The sequence below is a fragment of the Poromitra crassiceps genome (assembly GCF_964638095.1).
Source record: "Poromitra crassiceps genome assembly, chromosome: 2".
Classification (NCBI taxonomy): domain Eukaryota; kingdom Metazoa; phylum Chordata; class Actinopteri; order Beryciformes; family Melamphaidae; genus Poromitra; species Poromitra crassiceps.
The window spans coordinates 75,307,034-75,319,662 of record NC_139624.1 but is presented as its reverse complement, the minus strand read 5'-3'; the positions used below and the strand labels follow the sequence as shown (position 1 = coordinate 75,319,662).

Genomic DNA, 12,629 nt, shown 5'->3' with positions numbered 1-12,629 from the left:
TCCTTGAGTCCAAGTGGACGTTGGAGCCAAATGTGGCGAAATTCCGTCAAGGCGTTCCTGAGAAAACGCATTAACAAGCTAGGAAATGGCGTTTTTCATCCTGTAGTCCAAGTGGACGTTTGAGGCAAATTTGATGAAATTCCATCAAGGTGTTCCAAAGATATCACGTTAAAGAGCATGAAATGAGCGGTTGTGAGGTCACAGTGACCTTGAACTCTGACCTTTGACCACCAAAACTTAATCAGTTCATCCTTGAGTCCAAGTGGACGTTTGAGGCAAATTAGAAGAAATTCGAGATATCGCGTTAACAAGCTTGAAAATGGCATTCGAGAGGTCACAGAGGTCGAGAGGTTAACGAACATCGGATGGACAGACAGATGGACAACCCGAAACTATAATGCCTCCGGCCTGGCTATCGCCGGCGGCGGCATAACAAACTGAAAATGTGTTTAATCTTATGTGGTGCAAAAGTACCAAGTATGTGTTCAACAAGGTGACAACTTTGGGGCCTCGTTCATAAAAATAGTATTTGTTGGAAATGTACTTTTTAATATGCATACAAGAAAATGGGGATGTACAGTATCTCCATTAATCTTCTTATAAATCAGATTTAACTTTCTATAAATCAGACTTAACTTTATTTGTATATACCTAAATCAGACTTAACTTTATTATACCTAAATCAGACTTCGCACACAAATCTCATCGATGCCACATTTAGTATGGTGTGGACAGCCTTGCTAAAATATTACATATTACACAGAATTAGTATTTGGACATTTGGCCTGCAGCCTCAGTCTTTTTTCTTTGGGGGGGGGGGGGGGGGTGTAGATTATATTTAATCATGTTAAATATCAATCATCTCTGCAGTTATCACCTACTAAATTACACAGGTTTGGAAAAACTGCAAAACAATGTTGAAAAAACTGCTTCTGTTGTAAGTGGTGTGGACCATGTCGATGAAAACTGACAAAACAGACTGGTGTAGAAATGGTCAGAGAGTTGCCAGCCTATATCTAGACAACTGTATTTTACCTTCTGACTTCATCTCCGTCTCTCCCTCACACAGTCTCAAACCCAGCTTCTCTCCTTCTCCCCCTGACTTGTCCTCTCCCTTTCTCTTTTGGTTTGCCGTCACACGCCCTCTTGTGCCATTCGGTACTCAAAGACGCTGCCTCTCTCAGGGAAAGTCTCGTCCAAGCGCCTGCGCTTAGTCTGAGGTCTCCTGTTGCCCTCCTCTTCCCTCCCATACCCACCTCCTCCAGGGGTGTAGAGGCAGAACATGTCCTGTAGAGGGAGACACACCAACACAGAGGGGTTTCAGGGTATGAAAAACAGGGTCAGGTAGGTAACCTTTTTTGGGGGAGGGGGGTGGTGGTGCATTTTGCCTTTAGTGGACAGGACAGTAAGCAGACAGGAAAGGCAGGGAGAGAGAGGGGATGACGTGCAGCAAAGGTCTATGGTTTGGAAGCACCAAACCTAATGGGCCTTTTCCATTGGCACGTTTGGCCGCACCAAGTCATGCCATTCTGCGCTGATTTCTGTTTCCATGATATTTTTTACGTGTCAAGCCATGTCGTGCTCCAGATGGACCTAATCTGGAGTGGGGTCAAAGCACGCCGGACCCGCCTCCAAGCGGGCTGCGGTGACGTCTCACCAACCACAGCTAACCCACCACGACCCCCCTTCTTCCCCTCAAACAGCTGTGTTGCGATGCAAAACTCTCATGTCTCTGTGCTGGAGTGGAGAGAAAAGCGTTTTTAAAAGTGTGTTCAGCTCTCAGTACTTTTGTAGCTTCTAACAATCTCTGTAGTTTGTAGTTTAATGCATCTCCGGTGTTTCGGTTTGTACGTTCAGATATCTGCTTCATTTGACCATTTCCTGGGAGCTGTGTATTGTTACTGCTGAGCTGATGAAAACATTTCCAGCTGCTGCTTAATAATAAAAGCTTTCCACTGACAAACTATTGGACGGCTCTTATTGTGAAGAACTTATAGGAAATGCAATGTTTATCCACCGTTTTAGCCACGACTTTTGACCATTAGCGACTAGTCACAGCCATATTGATGCTGCTGCTGCTCTGCGACTCGTGACAAGCGCGCCACTAGTTACACATCTGGAAGGAAGCCCTGTTGCATGGAAACACAATTCCCAGCTGCGCCGGGCGAGGCCAGCTTTCTGCATGGAAAACCCCCATTAGCGCTATGCACTCTACCAAGTGAGCCACCTGATAAAGACACAAGCACACACACATACATGTAACAGAGTGAATGTGAGTCCTCATGAGTCCCGAGTGGTAGTGACTGAGTAAGTTGGTTAAACTCACTCCCCAGTATAAAAGCCTGTTAACCAGCTCCGCCGCGTGCGCTTTGCAAGCGGGTGATCAGTGGATCGAATCTCGCCTCCACCCCGGGGGAAGCCCTTAACATAGGTTTCTGCCAGTACTGTCAACACAATGCAAGCTACATACACATACACACGCACATTTGCACGTGCTCACACACACCCACGCACACACACTGCAGTCTTACCCCTGGCTGCAGACTGACGGAGGTCTTGGCTCCCAGGTTGAGCACTCTGCCGTCGGCTCTGTGGAGGTGGTTCAGCCCTGCTGCTCCACTCTCACCGCCTGACCCACGAGAAGAGGAGGAGAGGGACAGGAAGGAGTTCACAACATGAAAGAAATCAACTTTACACAGAGCTAAGACCTGACCCATGAGAAGAGGAGGAGATATCGATATCGAGATAACGCTATCATGTCACAACCCAATAATCAACCTGGCCTCATTTATTATGGAATAAAAAAAAAATTCACTTGTGCCACTTTGTATGGCCAATTAAAGCAAAGTATGTAAGGTCAAAAGGTGAGAGGTTACCCATGAGGCCGTAGGGGCGGGTAGAGCGCCTCTCGGTCAGTACGGACAGAACCACCTTGTTCCTGAACAGAAGCTTCCGGATCACACCGTCTCCACCGCAGTACCTCCCTGCTCCCCCTGAGCTGGGCCGCAGGCAGAACTGCTCCAGAATCACCGGATACCTGAGTGAACATTAGCATACAAGTCAAATCAATTCTCTGGATGGTCAAATGTTTTAATCTCTGATAAGTCATGGCTGTATTTGCTGCTTAGCTCTGTGTTTTAAATGCCTTTTTTTAATGTGATTTTCAGAAAAGGGTTCAAAAGTCATAAAAGCGGTCCTCATTTGTGAAGATTATCCTGCTGAACACAAATTTCCACTCAAATAAACTTAACCACAGACCTTATTTCATGCATTTAACCGAAATCCCCTTTCTAAAATCCCTTAGCCTTTCCCCCTTACGAGCGGCGATTTGCTAACCTGACTCCGCCAGATGGGGCGGTATTGAGTTCACAAATGTGAAGCCACATCCATCTGGCAGCGTCAGGTTAGCGATTTGCTACTTCCGACTCATTCCTGTGGTACTCTATTAGCTGCCAAGTCATGACCACTTGCCCCACCTCTTCTCCAGGATTTCGGGGTCAGTGATGCGCGTGTTGGTCATGTGACTGTGAACTCCACTCCGCCCATTCCAGCCTGGCCCCGCCCCCGCTCCTCCGGCAACCGTCTCATAGTAACCGCTACTCTCACTGCCAAACGAGATATTGTTCATGCAGCCCTGCCGCAGAGAGGGGAGACAAAATCTAACTGGTCAACACAGAGGAAAGGATTGGAAGCTTCTTCATTTTTTGCATATTTTCTATACAAGTAGAGTTGTTATCACCTGCGATGCAGCGCACACCTCGAATGCCCGAAAGATGACATCAACCACTCTCTGGGATGTGAGCACATTCCCCCCCACCACTGCTGCATTCTGGGAAGGCTGGAGGATGGAGCCAGGGGGGACGATGACTTTGATTGGGGTGAGACAGCCCTGGACATGAAGAGAGGAAACAGGTGAATTGTACAAACAGAATGATATGAAGAGTTTGAATGTCATTGAGATTCAATTCATATACAATGTAGCGTAAAAAAAATAAAAAAGCCCAGACAACTCCTTTAATGTAGAAATATTTTAAAAGATTTTATTGTTAAATTGCTGATGTGTTTCAACCTGATCTGTTCATCAGGTCATACAGTTATTAGTTAAAAACATAAAGTTGAAAAGTGTAATGGTGACAAGTCATTGCGATAAAGGGTTTTGAAATTGTATTGCATAAAAAGGAGTTGCCTTGGTGGTACAGCTGAAAACTCAATTTAATATTCTTACTAAGGGGAAGCAGGACTCGACTTAACTATGGAACCACAGCACGTCCATCCATTTGAATGCATCTCACGTGAAGATGACTATTTCCACATACATTTCATTTATCAGACTAAAGTCAATCTAAATCCCACTATTCTCCAAGTGTAGTGGGTTTTCTTTCAAATGATCTACAATTCTGGGAATAGCACATTTTAACAGAAATCAACGTGCAAACCTCAGCTCTAAACTACTGAATTACTACTGCTGTACCGGTCAGTTAATTCTGTAGTGCCGATAATAAATGCATCTGAATTTGATTGTGACCTCAACTTTTACAGGTATGAGTTTCCTCACGGCATCTTGACACCAGCCAAAAAACATACGCAAACGTTGAATGTAACTTAGAAACTGGCCCAGGACTCCAGAGAGCACTGCATTACCTGATTGAGGGGGATGTCCTGTCCCACCATGCAGCGCAGGCAGTAGATGAGGGCAGAGAGGGTGATGGCCCGCGGAGCGTTACAGTTCCCCCACACCTCTGGCCCCGTCCCCGTGAAGTCAAACACCGCACTGCCCTGCAGTGATGGACGCCATGACAGGAGGGAGAGGGAAGAATATAGTATTTATGTCCTGGGTTTCAAGCACATGTTGAGACGAACAACAGAGTAACTAAAAAACCTGGCCTGTTTTAGGGTCAGACAAAACAAAACACATTTTAGGATCATTTTGAGCTCATTATCCCCGCCCACCTCTTCTTCATTGATTTGGACCCGCAATCTGATGGGCGTTCCGTCGTCCATGAAATCCTCCGACTCCACCTCCAAGGAGCCGGTCTGTTGCCGTCGACGATGTGCAAAATCTTTCAGCATGTCTCTCACTGCCAGCTCTGCATTACTCTGAAACAACACACATATTGCACACACACAACACAAACAGGTTATGCTAGCACTGCACAAAAGCATTCACATATGCACACACGCGCACACGCACACACGCACACACACGCACACACACACACACACACACACACACACACACACACACACACACACACACACCTGTCACCAGACCACTAATGTGATCTCCACATTGTTAGTGGTATCACCTTACTTTTTAACAAGTTTGACAAGTAAGATTACTTTTTTGTGGTAGCTAGTAACTTTATGTCTTAGTTGTTCAATGCTTGTAATCTGTTAAACTGTTAAAATTAGAATGTGTTTTGTTTTATGTTGTATGTGTATGCGCAAAAAAGTGAAAGTCAAAATTCTGTGCTACAATTGAAAAAGCAGTCTATTTGATCAGCTTGAAAAAAAATAGATTGGCTTGAAACGGAACAGCAGTCTTGCATTTTAAAACAATGACGGCAGCATCATTGCTATAGCTGATGTAGTTGAAGTGGGTAATGCAAAAAGTTACTTCTAATAAAGTACTAAAAGGTTCTGGAACAACTAGTGACACTTCTAGTACACACACATTATTTCCATGGGCTGACCTACACTTCTCCCACCTGAATGTAGCCCATGTAGGCCTGGACCACCGCCAGACTGTAGCTGTCAATCAACTCCCCCACCAGCTGGCTGCCTCTCTGATTGGCTGCCACCTGAGCCCGGAGATCCGACAGGTTGTCATGGAGATTACGAGTCCCAGAGCAGTCTGGGTACTGGGCCGGAGCCATGAGGGCTTCAGTTACAGCTGATATGGAGACGGAAGGGCGAGCGAGGGAGGACAAGAGAGAGAGAGAAACGGGAAAGAGCGATGAGAGGGTTGAAAGTCACGTGAGTAATAGTATTAAATGAAGACGGACCGAAACCAATTCAAGATAGAGTCACTGTGAGTTATTCTAATGCTGTGTTTTTATGAACATTCCTCAAAAGCCATGCATTCCAGGGATTCACAGAATCCATTACAGTCCGGACTCTTAAGTCCGCTGTATCTCAAAGGCAGTGGTTCTCAATGTGGGGTCCGGGGACCACCAGGGGTCCTTGAGGGGGTCCCAGGGGGTCCGCAGCAAATCGATGAAGTGTTAAACATCAGCATTACTTAATTTACAAGTTCAAATTATTAGAAAATTGAGAAGAATGACTGTTTTGGTCATAGTTTCACTGTTATCTCTCTACCAATACAGATACTTGTGGAATTATGGAAGAAATCATATATGCTGTAATATAAATATCTAATAAAAATACTCTCCGATCTGGATCTGACAGACACAATCTCATCAAATGGGGGTCCATGGCCCTAATGTGGACTAAACTAGGGGTCTTTTATAATAGTCCCTCCGCTCGTCTACACTCCTTCCCAACCAACTGATAGGAAAAATCCAATGTACTGTAAGTCTTGACTTGTTGACGAGATACAGCGTTCCTTTATCTCTACTCCCTTAACTATTCCTGTCTTTTCATCACTCTCTCACATTCAGTCCCCCCCCTCTGTTTTTACAGTCACTCTCGTATTCCATTCTCCTTTCCTCTCCTGTCTTCCTCTCGTACCCTCTTCTTGGAAGACGCCGCCAGTGACCAGTTTGAAGGAAGTGAAGACGGCCCCCTCCTGCTGCAGGGAGGTGGAGTGGGGCGGCATGGAGCCGGGAGTGACACCCCCGATGTCGGCGTGGTGCCCCCTGCTGGCCACAAAGAACACCGGACGGCTCACCCCTTTCCTGAACACCTGGAGAGGAATGAGGAGGGAGAAAGGGAGTGAGGAGAGAAGAGAAGTAAAGCTGCAACGATTAGTCGATTAATTGATCGGCAGAAAATGAATCGTGGACTGTTGGTCAGGACAAAAGAAGACATTTGAAGATGTCCTCTTGGGCTTTGGGGGAAAAAGTGATGAACATTTTCTGACATTTTATAGGCCAAACAACAAATTGATTATTAGAAAACAATCAACAAATTAATCGATAATGAAAATAATCATTAGTTGCAGGTCTAGAGGGGAGAGTGGCTGGTAGCCTCTGACCGGTGTGATGACAGTGAGGTCAGGAAGGTGGCTGCCTCCGGCACATGGGTGGTTACTCAGGATCACATCCCCTTCTTTCAGATCCTTCCCCAGTGATCTGATCTGCAGAGGACGAGCAGAGAGAACCAAGAACTGACGTTAATGAGGAAAGGTGGAGTCACTTCTTTAATCCTGGGTATTACACACACACACACACACACACACACACACACACACACACACACACACACACACACACACACACACACACACACACACACACACACACACACACACACACACACACACACACACACACACACACACACACACACACACACACACACACACACACACACACACACACACACTCCTTACCTGGTACTGGACAGTCTCTTGCATGGCCCCCAGGTGGACCGGGATGTGCGGTGCATTGGACACCAGTCCCCCATCCGGCCCGAACACGGCGCAGGAGAAGTCCAGACGTTCTTTGATGTTGGTGGAGATGGAAGTTCTTTGCAGAACCCGGCCCATCTGCTCTGTAGAGGGGGAGAGACATCCGCTGTAAAACTTCCAGGATGCTTAACAGCTTTTTCCCACAAGCTGTCAGCCTGCTGAACACTACCCCTCGAAACACAACACAACCCCCCCCACCCCGAACAATGAACTCTGACCAACTCTGACTGTCTCGCACTCATTGCTCACGAACTCTGTAGAACATTCTGGACTCACTGTTTACATGCACTACTGAACAGTCACTAACTCTGATGCCTTTATAGAATAATGTATTTATTTATTGTATGTATTTATTATTTGGGCCGATGCACTTTACCTTGGTGTTTCACTGTACGTCTCAGGGAGATGCTTGTCTATATCTCGTTGTTGGAGCAATTTAACAATGACAATAAATATACTTGAACTTGAACTACTTGAACTTGAACTTGAGAGATGGTGCAGAACTCAACATGTGAATAAAATAGTTATAATAATAATAATAGTAGTAATAATAATACCTGGATTTATAGGGTTCCCACACCTTCTTAAACATCAAATTCAAGGACTTTTCATTGACTTTCCAGGCCCAATTCCCACAAATTCAAACTTGCAGAATTTACAGAAGCTCACAGACAACAATAAAAAAAAACAGAGAAGCTTGAATGTGTGAACATTTCTCAGCTGTGCTGTGTTTAACGTTAACACAGCACAGTTGAGAAAAATAAAATGTAATGTAAAATAAAATAAAAAATAAAAAAAACAACTTCAATCTCTATTCTTCTTGTACAAAATATATAAATTCAAACACTTTCAATGACCCATGTCTATTTTCAAAAATGTTCAAGCCATGATTTTTGTCTCTCGAATTGACAAACTTTCAAGGATTTCAAGGACCTGTGGGAACCAGCAAAACATGAGAAATAAAAAAAAGAAATGCACAAAAATAAGGAAGAGAAAAAGATAAAAAAATCTGGTCGGGGCGGAAGGGAACTGGTGGGAATAGCGTGATCCTCCCACGTGCTACGTCCTGCTGGTGAAGCTCCCTGCTGCCGAGTGAAAAGAAGCGGCTGGCAACTGCACATGTATCGGCAGGAAGCATGTGTGTGTCTACGGCTCTCCCTAGATCGGCAGAGGGGGTGGGGCAGCGACCGGGGCAGCAGGGGGAATTGGCCAAGTACAAGGGAGAAAATGGGGGGGAAATCAGAAAAAAGAAAGAAAGAAAAAGATAAAAAAAAATCAAAGTGTTAAAAAAATAAATACATAAGGTAAAATGCACAAAATAATTGGAGATGGAGAAAGGTTAACCCCCTGGGACGGCACGGTGGCTCAGTGGTTAACACTGTTGCCTCACAGCAAGAAGGTCCCGGGTTCGAACCCTGGTCCGTCCCAGGTCCTTTCTGTGTGGAGTTTGCATGTTCTCCCCGTGTCCGTGTGGGTTTTCTCTGGGTGCTCCGGTTTCCTCCCACCATCAAAGAAAGACATGTATGTTAGGGTTAATACTCCTGTCAGTGCCCCTGGCAAAATAACTGGAGTTGGTCCCCGGGCGCTGCACAGTGGCTGCCCACTGCTCCTAGTTCTAGGAAGGTTCCTAGTAGAGGATGGGTCAAATGCAGAGGATGAATTTCCCCCAGGGGATAAATAAAGGATAACTTACTTACTTACTTACTCCCTTTCCATACATCTTCCCCCCTCAATTTCTCTCCTCGATCACTTCCTGCACTTCCTCCCTCACTCTCTCCTCTATCACCTCCTCCCTCACTCTCTCCTCTATCACCTCCTCCCTCACTCTCTCCTCTATCACCTCCTCCCTCACTCTCTCCTCTATCACCTCCTCCCTCACTCTCTCCTCTGTCACCTCCTCCCTCACTCTCTCCTCTGTCACCTCCTCCCTCACTCTCTCCTCTATCACCTCCTCCCTCACTCTCTCCTCTATCACCTCCTCCCTCACTCTCTCCTCTATCACCTCCTCCCTCACTCTCTCCTCTATCACCTCCTCCCTCACTCTCTCCTCTATCACCTCCTCCCTCACTCTCTCCTCTATCACCTCCTCCCTCACTCTCTCCTCTGTCACCTCCTCCCTCACTCTCTCCTCTATCACCTCCTCCCTCACTCTCTCCTCTATCACTTCCTCCCTCACTCTCTCCTCTATCACCTCCTCCCTCACTCTCTCCTCTATCACCTCCTCCCTCACTCTCTCCTCTATCACTTCCTCCCTCACTCTCTCCTCTATCACCTCCTCCCTCACTCTCTCCTCTATCACCTCCTCCCTCACTCTCTCCTCTATCACCTCCTCCCTCACTCTCTCCTCTATCACCTCCTCCCTCACTCTCTCCTCTATCACCTCCTCCCTCACTCTCTCCTCTATCACCTCCTCCCTCACTCTCTCCTCTATCACCTCCTCCCTCACTCTCTCCTCTATCACCTCCTCCCTCACTCTCTCCTCTATCACCTCCTCCCTCACTCTCTCCTCTGTCACCTCCTCCCTCACTCTCTCCTCTATCACCTCCTCCCTCACTCTCTCCTCTATCACCTCCTCCCTCACTCTCTCCTCTATCACCTCCTCCCTCACTCTCTCCTCTATCACCTCCTCCCTCACTCTCTCCTCTGTCACCTCCTCCCTCACTCTCTCCTCTATCACCTCCTCCCTCACTCTCTCCTCTGTCACCTCCTCCCTCACTCTCTCCTCTATCACCTCCTCCCTCACTCTCTCCTCTGTGCTTGTTGTGGAGCTGCTGACCTGCTATGCTCATGAAGCGGTGGGAGAAGATGGAGAGCTGCACGGTGTTGAGCTCGGTGCCCAGGGCGCAGTGAGGGTCCGAGCCCACCGTCATGCACACGTCGCCCCCTTCTGTCAGACGGGCCTCACAGCACGGCTCCACCAGGATGGTGCTGATGGAGGAAACAAGAGTAGATCCAAGGATAGCAACGAGCGTCGGGGTGCAGACACAGTCACAGGGTAAATACATGTCAAAATATATACATTAAGACCTTTTTAATGCTGGTTTAAATAAAAGCAAAACAATTTCAGCCCTAAAAAGCCCTGAATAGTAAAAAGAAAAAAGAAAAAAGAATATCAAAGTATGTCTTATATATGTCTATGTATGAGCTTAAATTTGAAATGCCTACCTGTTCTTGTCGATGATGATGGCTGGGCCTTGGATGCTGTGGCCACATGGCAGCTCCTCCCACAGATACACACTGGTATCCAGGTAACCGTCCTCAAAGTAACACTTGGTCATCTACAGGGAAGAGCAGAGCGAGGACACACAGGATGATATCATACACACAATAGCAACCAACTGTTTTTAGCCTCACCTTCAAGTGACCCAACAAATTCTGACTTTCTTTTTTCCTTTTTTAAACTATTTTGTCTTTTAGCCAACTCTGTTACAACTAGGCCTTGTGAAGACGTATTCAAATCTAAACCCACATCTGTAAGTGTGTGTGTGTGTGTGTGTGTGTGTGTGTGTGTGTGTGTGTGTGTGTGTGCGTGCGTGCGTGCGTGCGTGCGTGCGCATGCGAGACCGTTTGTGTACCGTGACAGGTTTGGCCTGTCCATGCCCCATCTTGGCTTTACAGACTGATTTGATGCCAGATTTCCCAGAGCCTCGCACTCTGATGTCATCTACCATGATGGGTCTGTCTGGGATGGTGAAGCCAAACTCCTTCAGATAGCTGGAGGGAGGGAGGGAGGGAGCGAGGGAGGGAGGGAGGGAGAGAAGGAAAGAAGAGAAAACAAAGGAGAAGGTGTGATGGAAGAGGAGGGAAATGTGAGAAAGGTAGAGGTAACATACTGTAGGAGAACATGAGCAGTGTAAATAAATGTGAATCCCAAACTGTACTTGCTGGGAAGCTCATGTAACATTATCTCTTATGGTAAACACTGACCTGTTGACACATTAACTTGGTGGTATGTTTGCTTATACAGTATGAAGGTGCACAGGAGAGAAAGTGTAAGGGGCGACAGCTCATACAATTTTTTATTTAAATATTTTTTCCCCCGATTTTTTATCCCATTTTTATCCCCCAATAGTGCTAATTCAATTTATTTATCCTGGTTGCTACTCCACCCTCTGCCGATCTGGGGAGAGCCGAAACTGGCTCCATGCTTCCTCCGAGACATGGGCAATTAGCCAGCCGCTTATTTTCACCTGACAGAGGAAGCTTCACCGGTAGGACATAGCACGTGGGAGGTTCACGCTATTCCAACCAGTTCCCCTCCCTCTGAACAGGCGCCCTTAATGACCAGAGGAGGAACCACATTAGCAACCAGGATATTGCATGTTTTGGTGAAGGGGGTTCCTATATGAAGGAGACCCCCGGGAGGCACGGGGAGAACATGCAAACTCCACACAGAGAGGCCCTTTTGACGACCCCACCCGGGCGCCGGGCGGTGGGCACTCGAGGACATGCGGACGGGCACGCATTCCTTCAGCGTTCACGGCGTCCCAGGTGGGAATCGAACCCAGGACCTTCGAGCTGTGAGGCGACAGCGCTTACCACTGCACCACCGTACCCCCCCCGACAGCTCATACACTTGAATGCATACGTGTATGATATATGAAGCGATCAGTGCCTGAATAAGCCAAAATACTATCAAAGGAATGAGTGAGCAAACCGAGCTAACCGTTTGGTGAAGGCACTGCGGAAGTCACCAGCTTGACAGGACTGGGCGTTGCCGGGGTGACCAGCGGCGGTAACCATGAGAGCACAGTCGGTGCCTTGGTAGCGCAGGTGCAGGAACACCTCAGTGCTGATCTGAGCGCTGAGAGGAGGAGGACAAGACTGCTTTAGTCTGCTGTGGTTTCCTACCGCCAGTGACTTGTAGAAAGTTGTAGGTTTGTTGTACATTAATTATCAGAAATGCATGGAAGCCTTCCTGCAAAGTTGACACGTTAATAGAGATATGAGGTTTTATCAGGCAATTAAAGTTGAGGGAATAGACCCTTCTCACGGGGGCCATTTTGTGTGGAAAAGGCAGCGTAAACACAGGTGCAAG

At 46.9% G+C, this 12,629-nt stretch overlaps 1 protein-coding gene across 1 annotated transcript in view; it reads right to left on the bottom strand.

Annotated features, from left to right (window-relative positions):
* Window positions 1-603: 603 nt before the first annotated feature.
* oplah (5-oxoprolinase, ATP-hydrolysing) overlaps window positions 604-12,629 on the bottom strand; it is a 41,452-nt gene continuing 29,426 nt past the window's right edge. The window contains exons 14-28 of the mRNA XM_083632092.1: window positions 12,258-12,395; window positions 11,167-11,305; window positions 10,757-10,869; window positions 10,368-10,519; window positions 7,514-7,674; window positions 7,157-7,258; window positions 6,691-6,865; window positions 5,709-5,893; window positions 4,951-5,097; window positions 4,642-4,776; window positions 3,740-3,889; window positions 3,477-3,634; window positions 2,877-3,037; window positions 2,532-2,629; window positions 604-1,287 (exon numbers count right to left, since the gene is read on the bottom strand). Coding sequence (XP_083488218.1) covers window positions 1,135-1,287; window positions 2,532-2,629; window positions 2,877-3,037; window positions 3,477-3,634; window positions 3,740-3,889; window positions 4,642-4,776; window positions 4,951-5,097; window positions 5,709-5,893; window positions 6,691-6,865; window positions 7,157-7,258; window positions 7,514-7,674; window positions 10,368-10,519; window positions 10,757-10,869; window positions 11,167-11,305; window positions 12,258-12,395 — 2,167 coding nt within the window. The 3' untranslated portion in view covers window positions 604-1,134. The remainder of the gene's footprint in view (window positions 1,288-2,531; window positions 2,630-2,876; window positions 3,038-3,476; window positions 3,635-3,739; window positions 3,890-4,641; window positions 4,777-4,950; window positions 5,098-5,708; window positions 5,894-6,690; window positions 6,866-7,156; window positions 7,259-7,513; window positions 7,675-10,367; window positions 10,520-10,756; window positions 10,870-11,166; window positions 11,306-12,257; window positions 12,396-12,629) is intronic.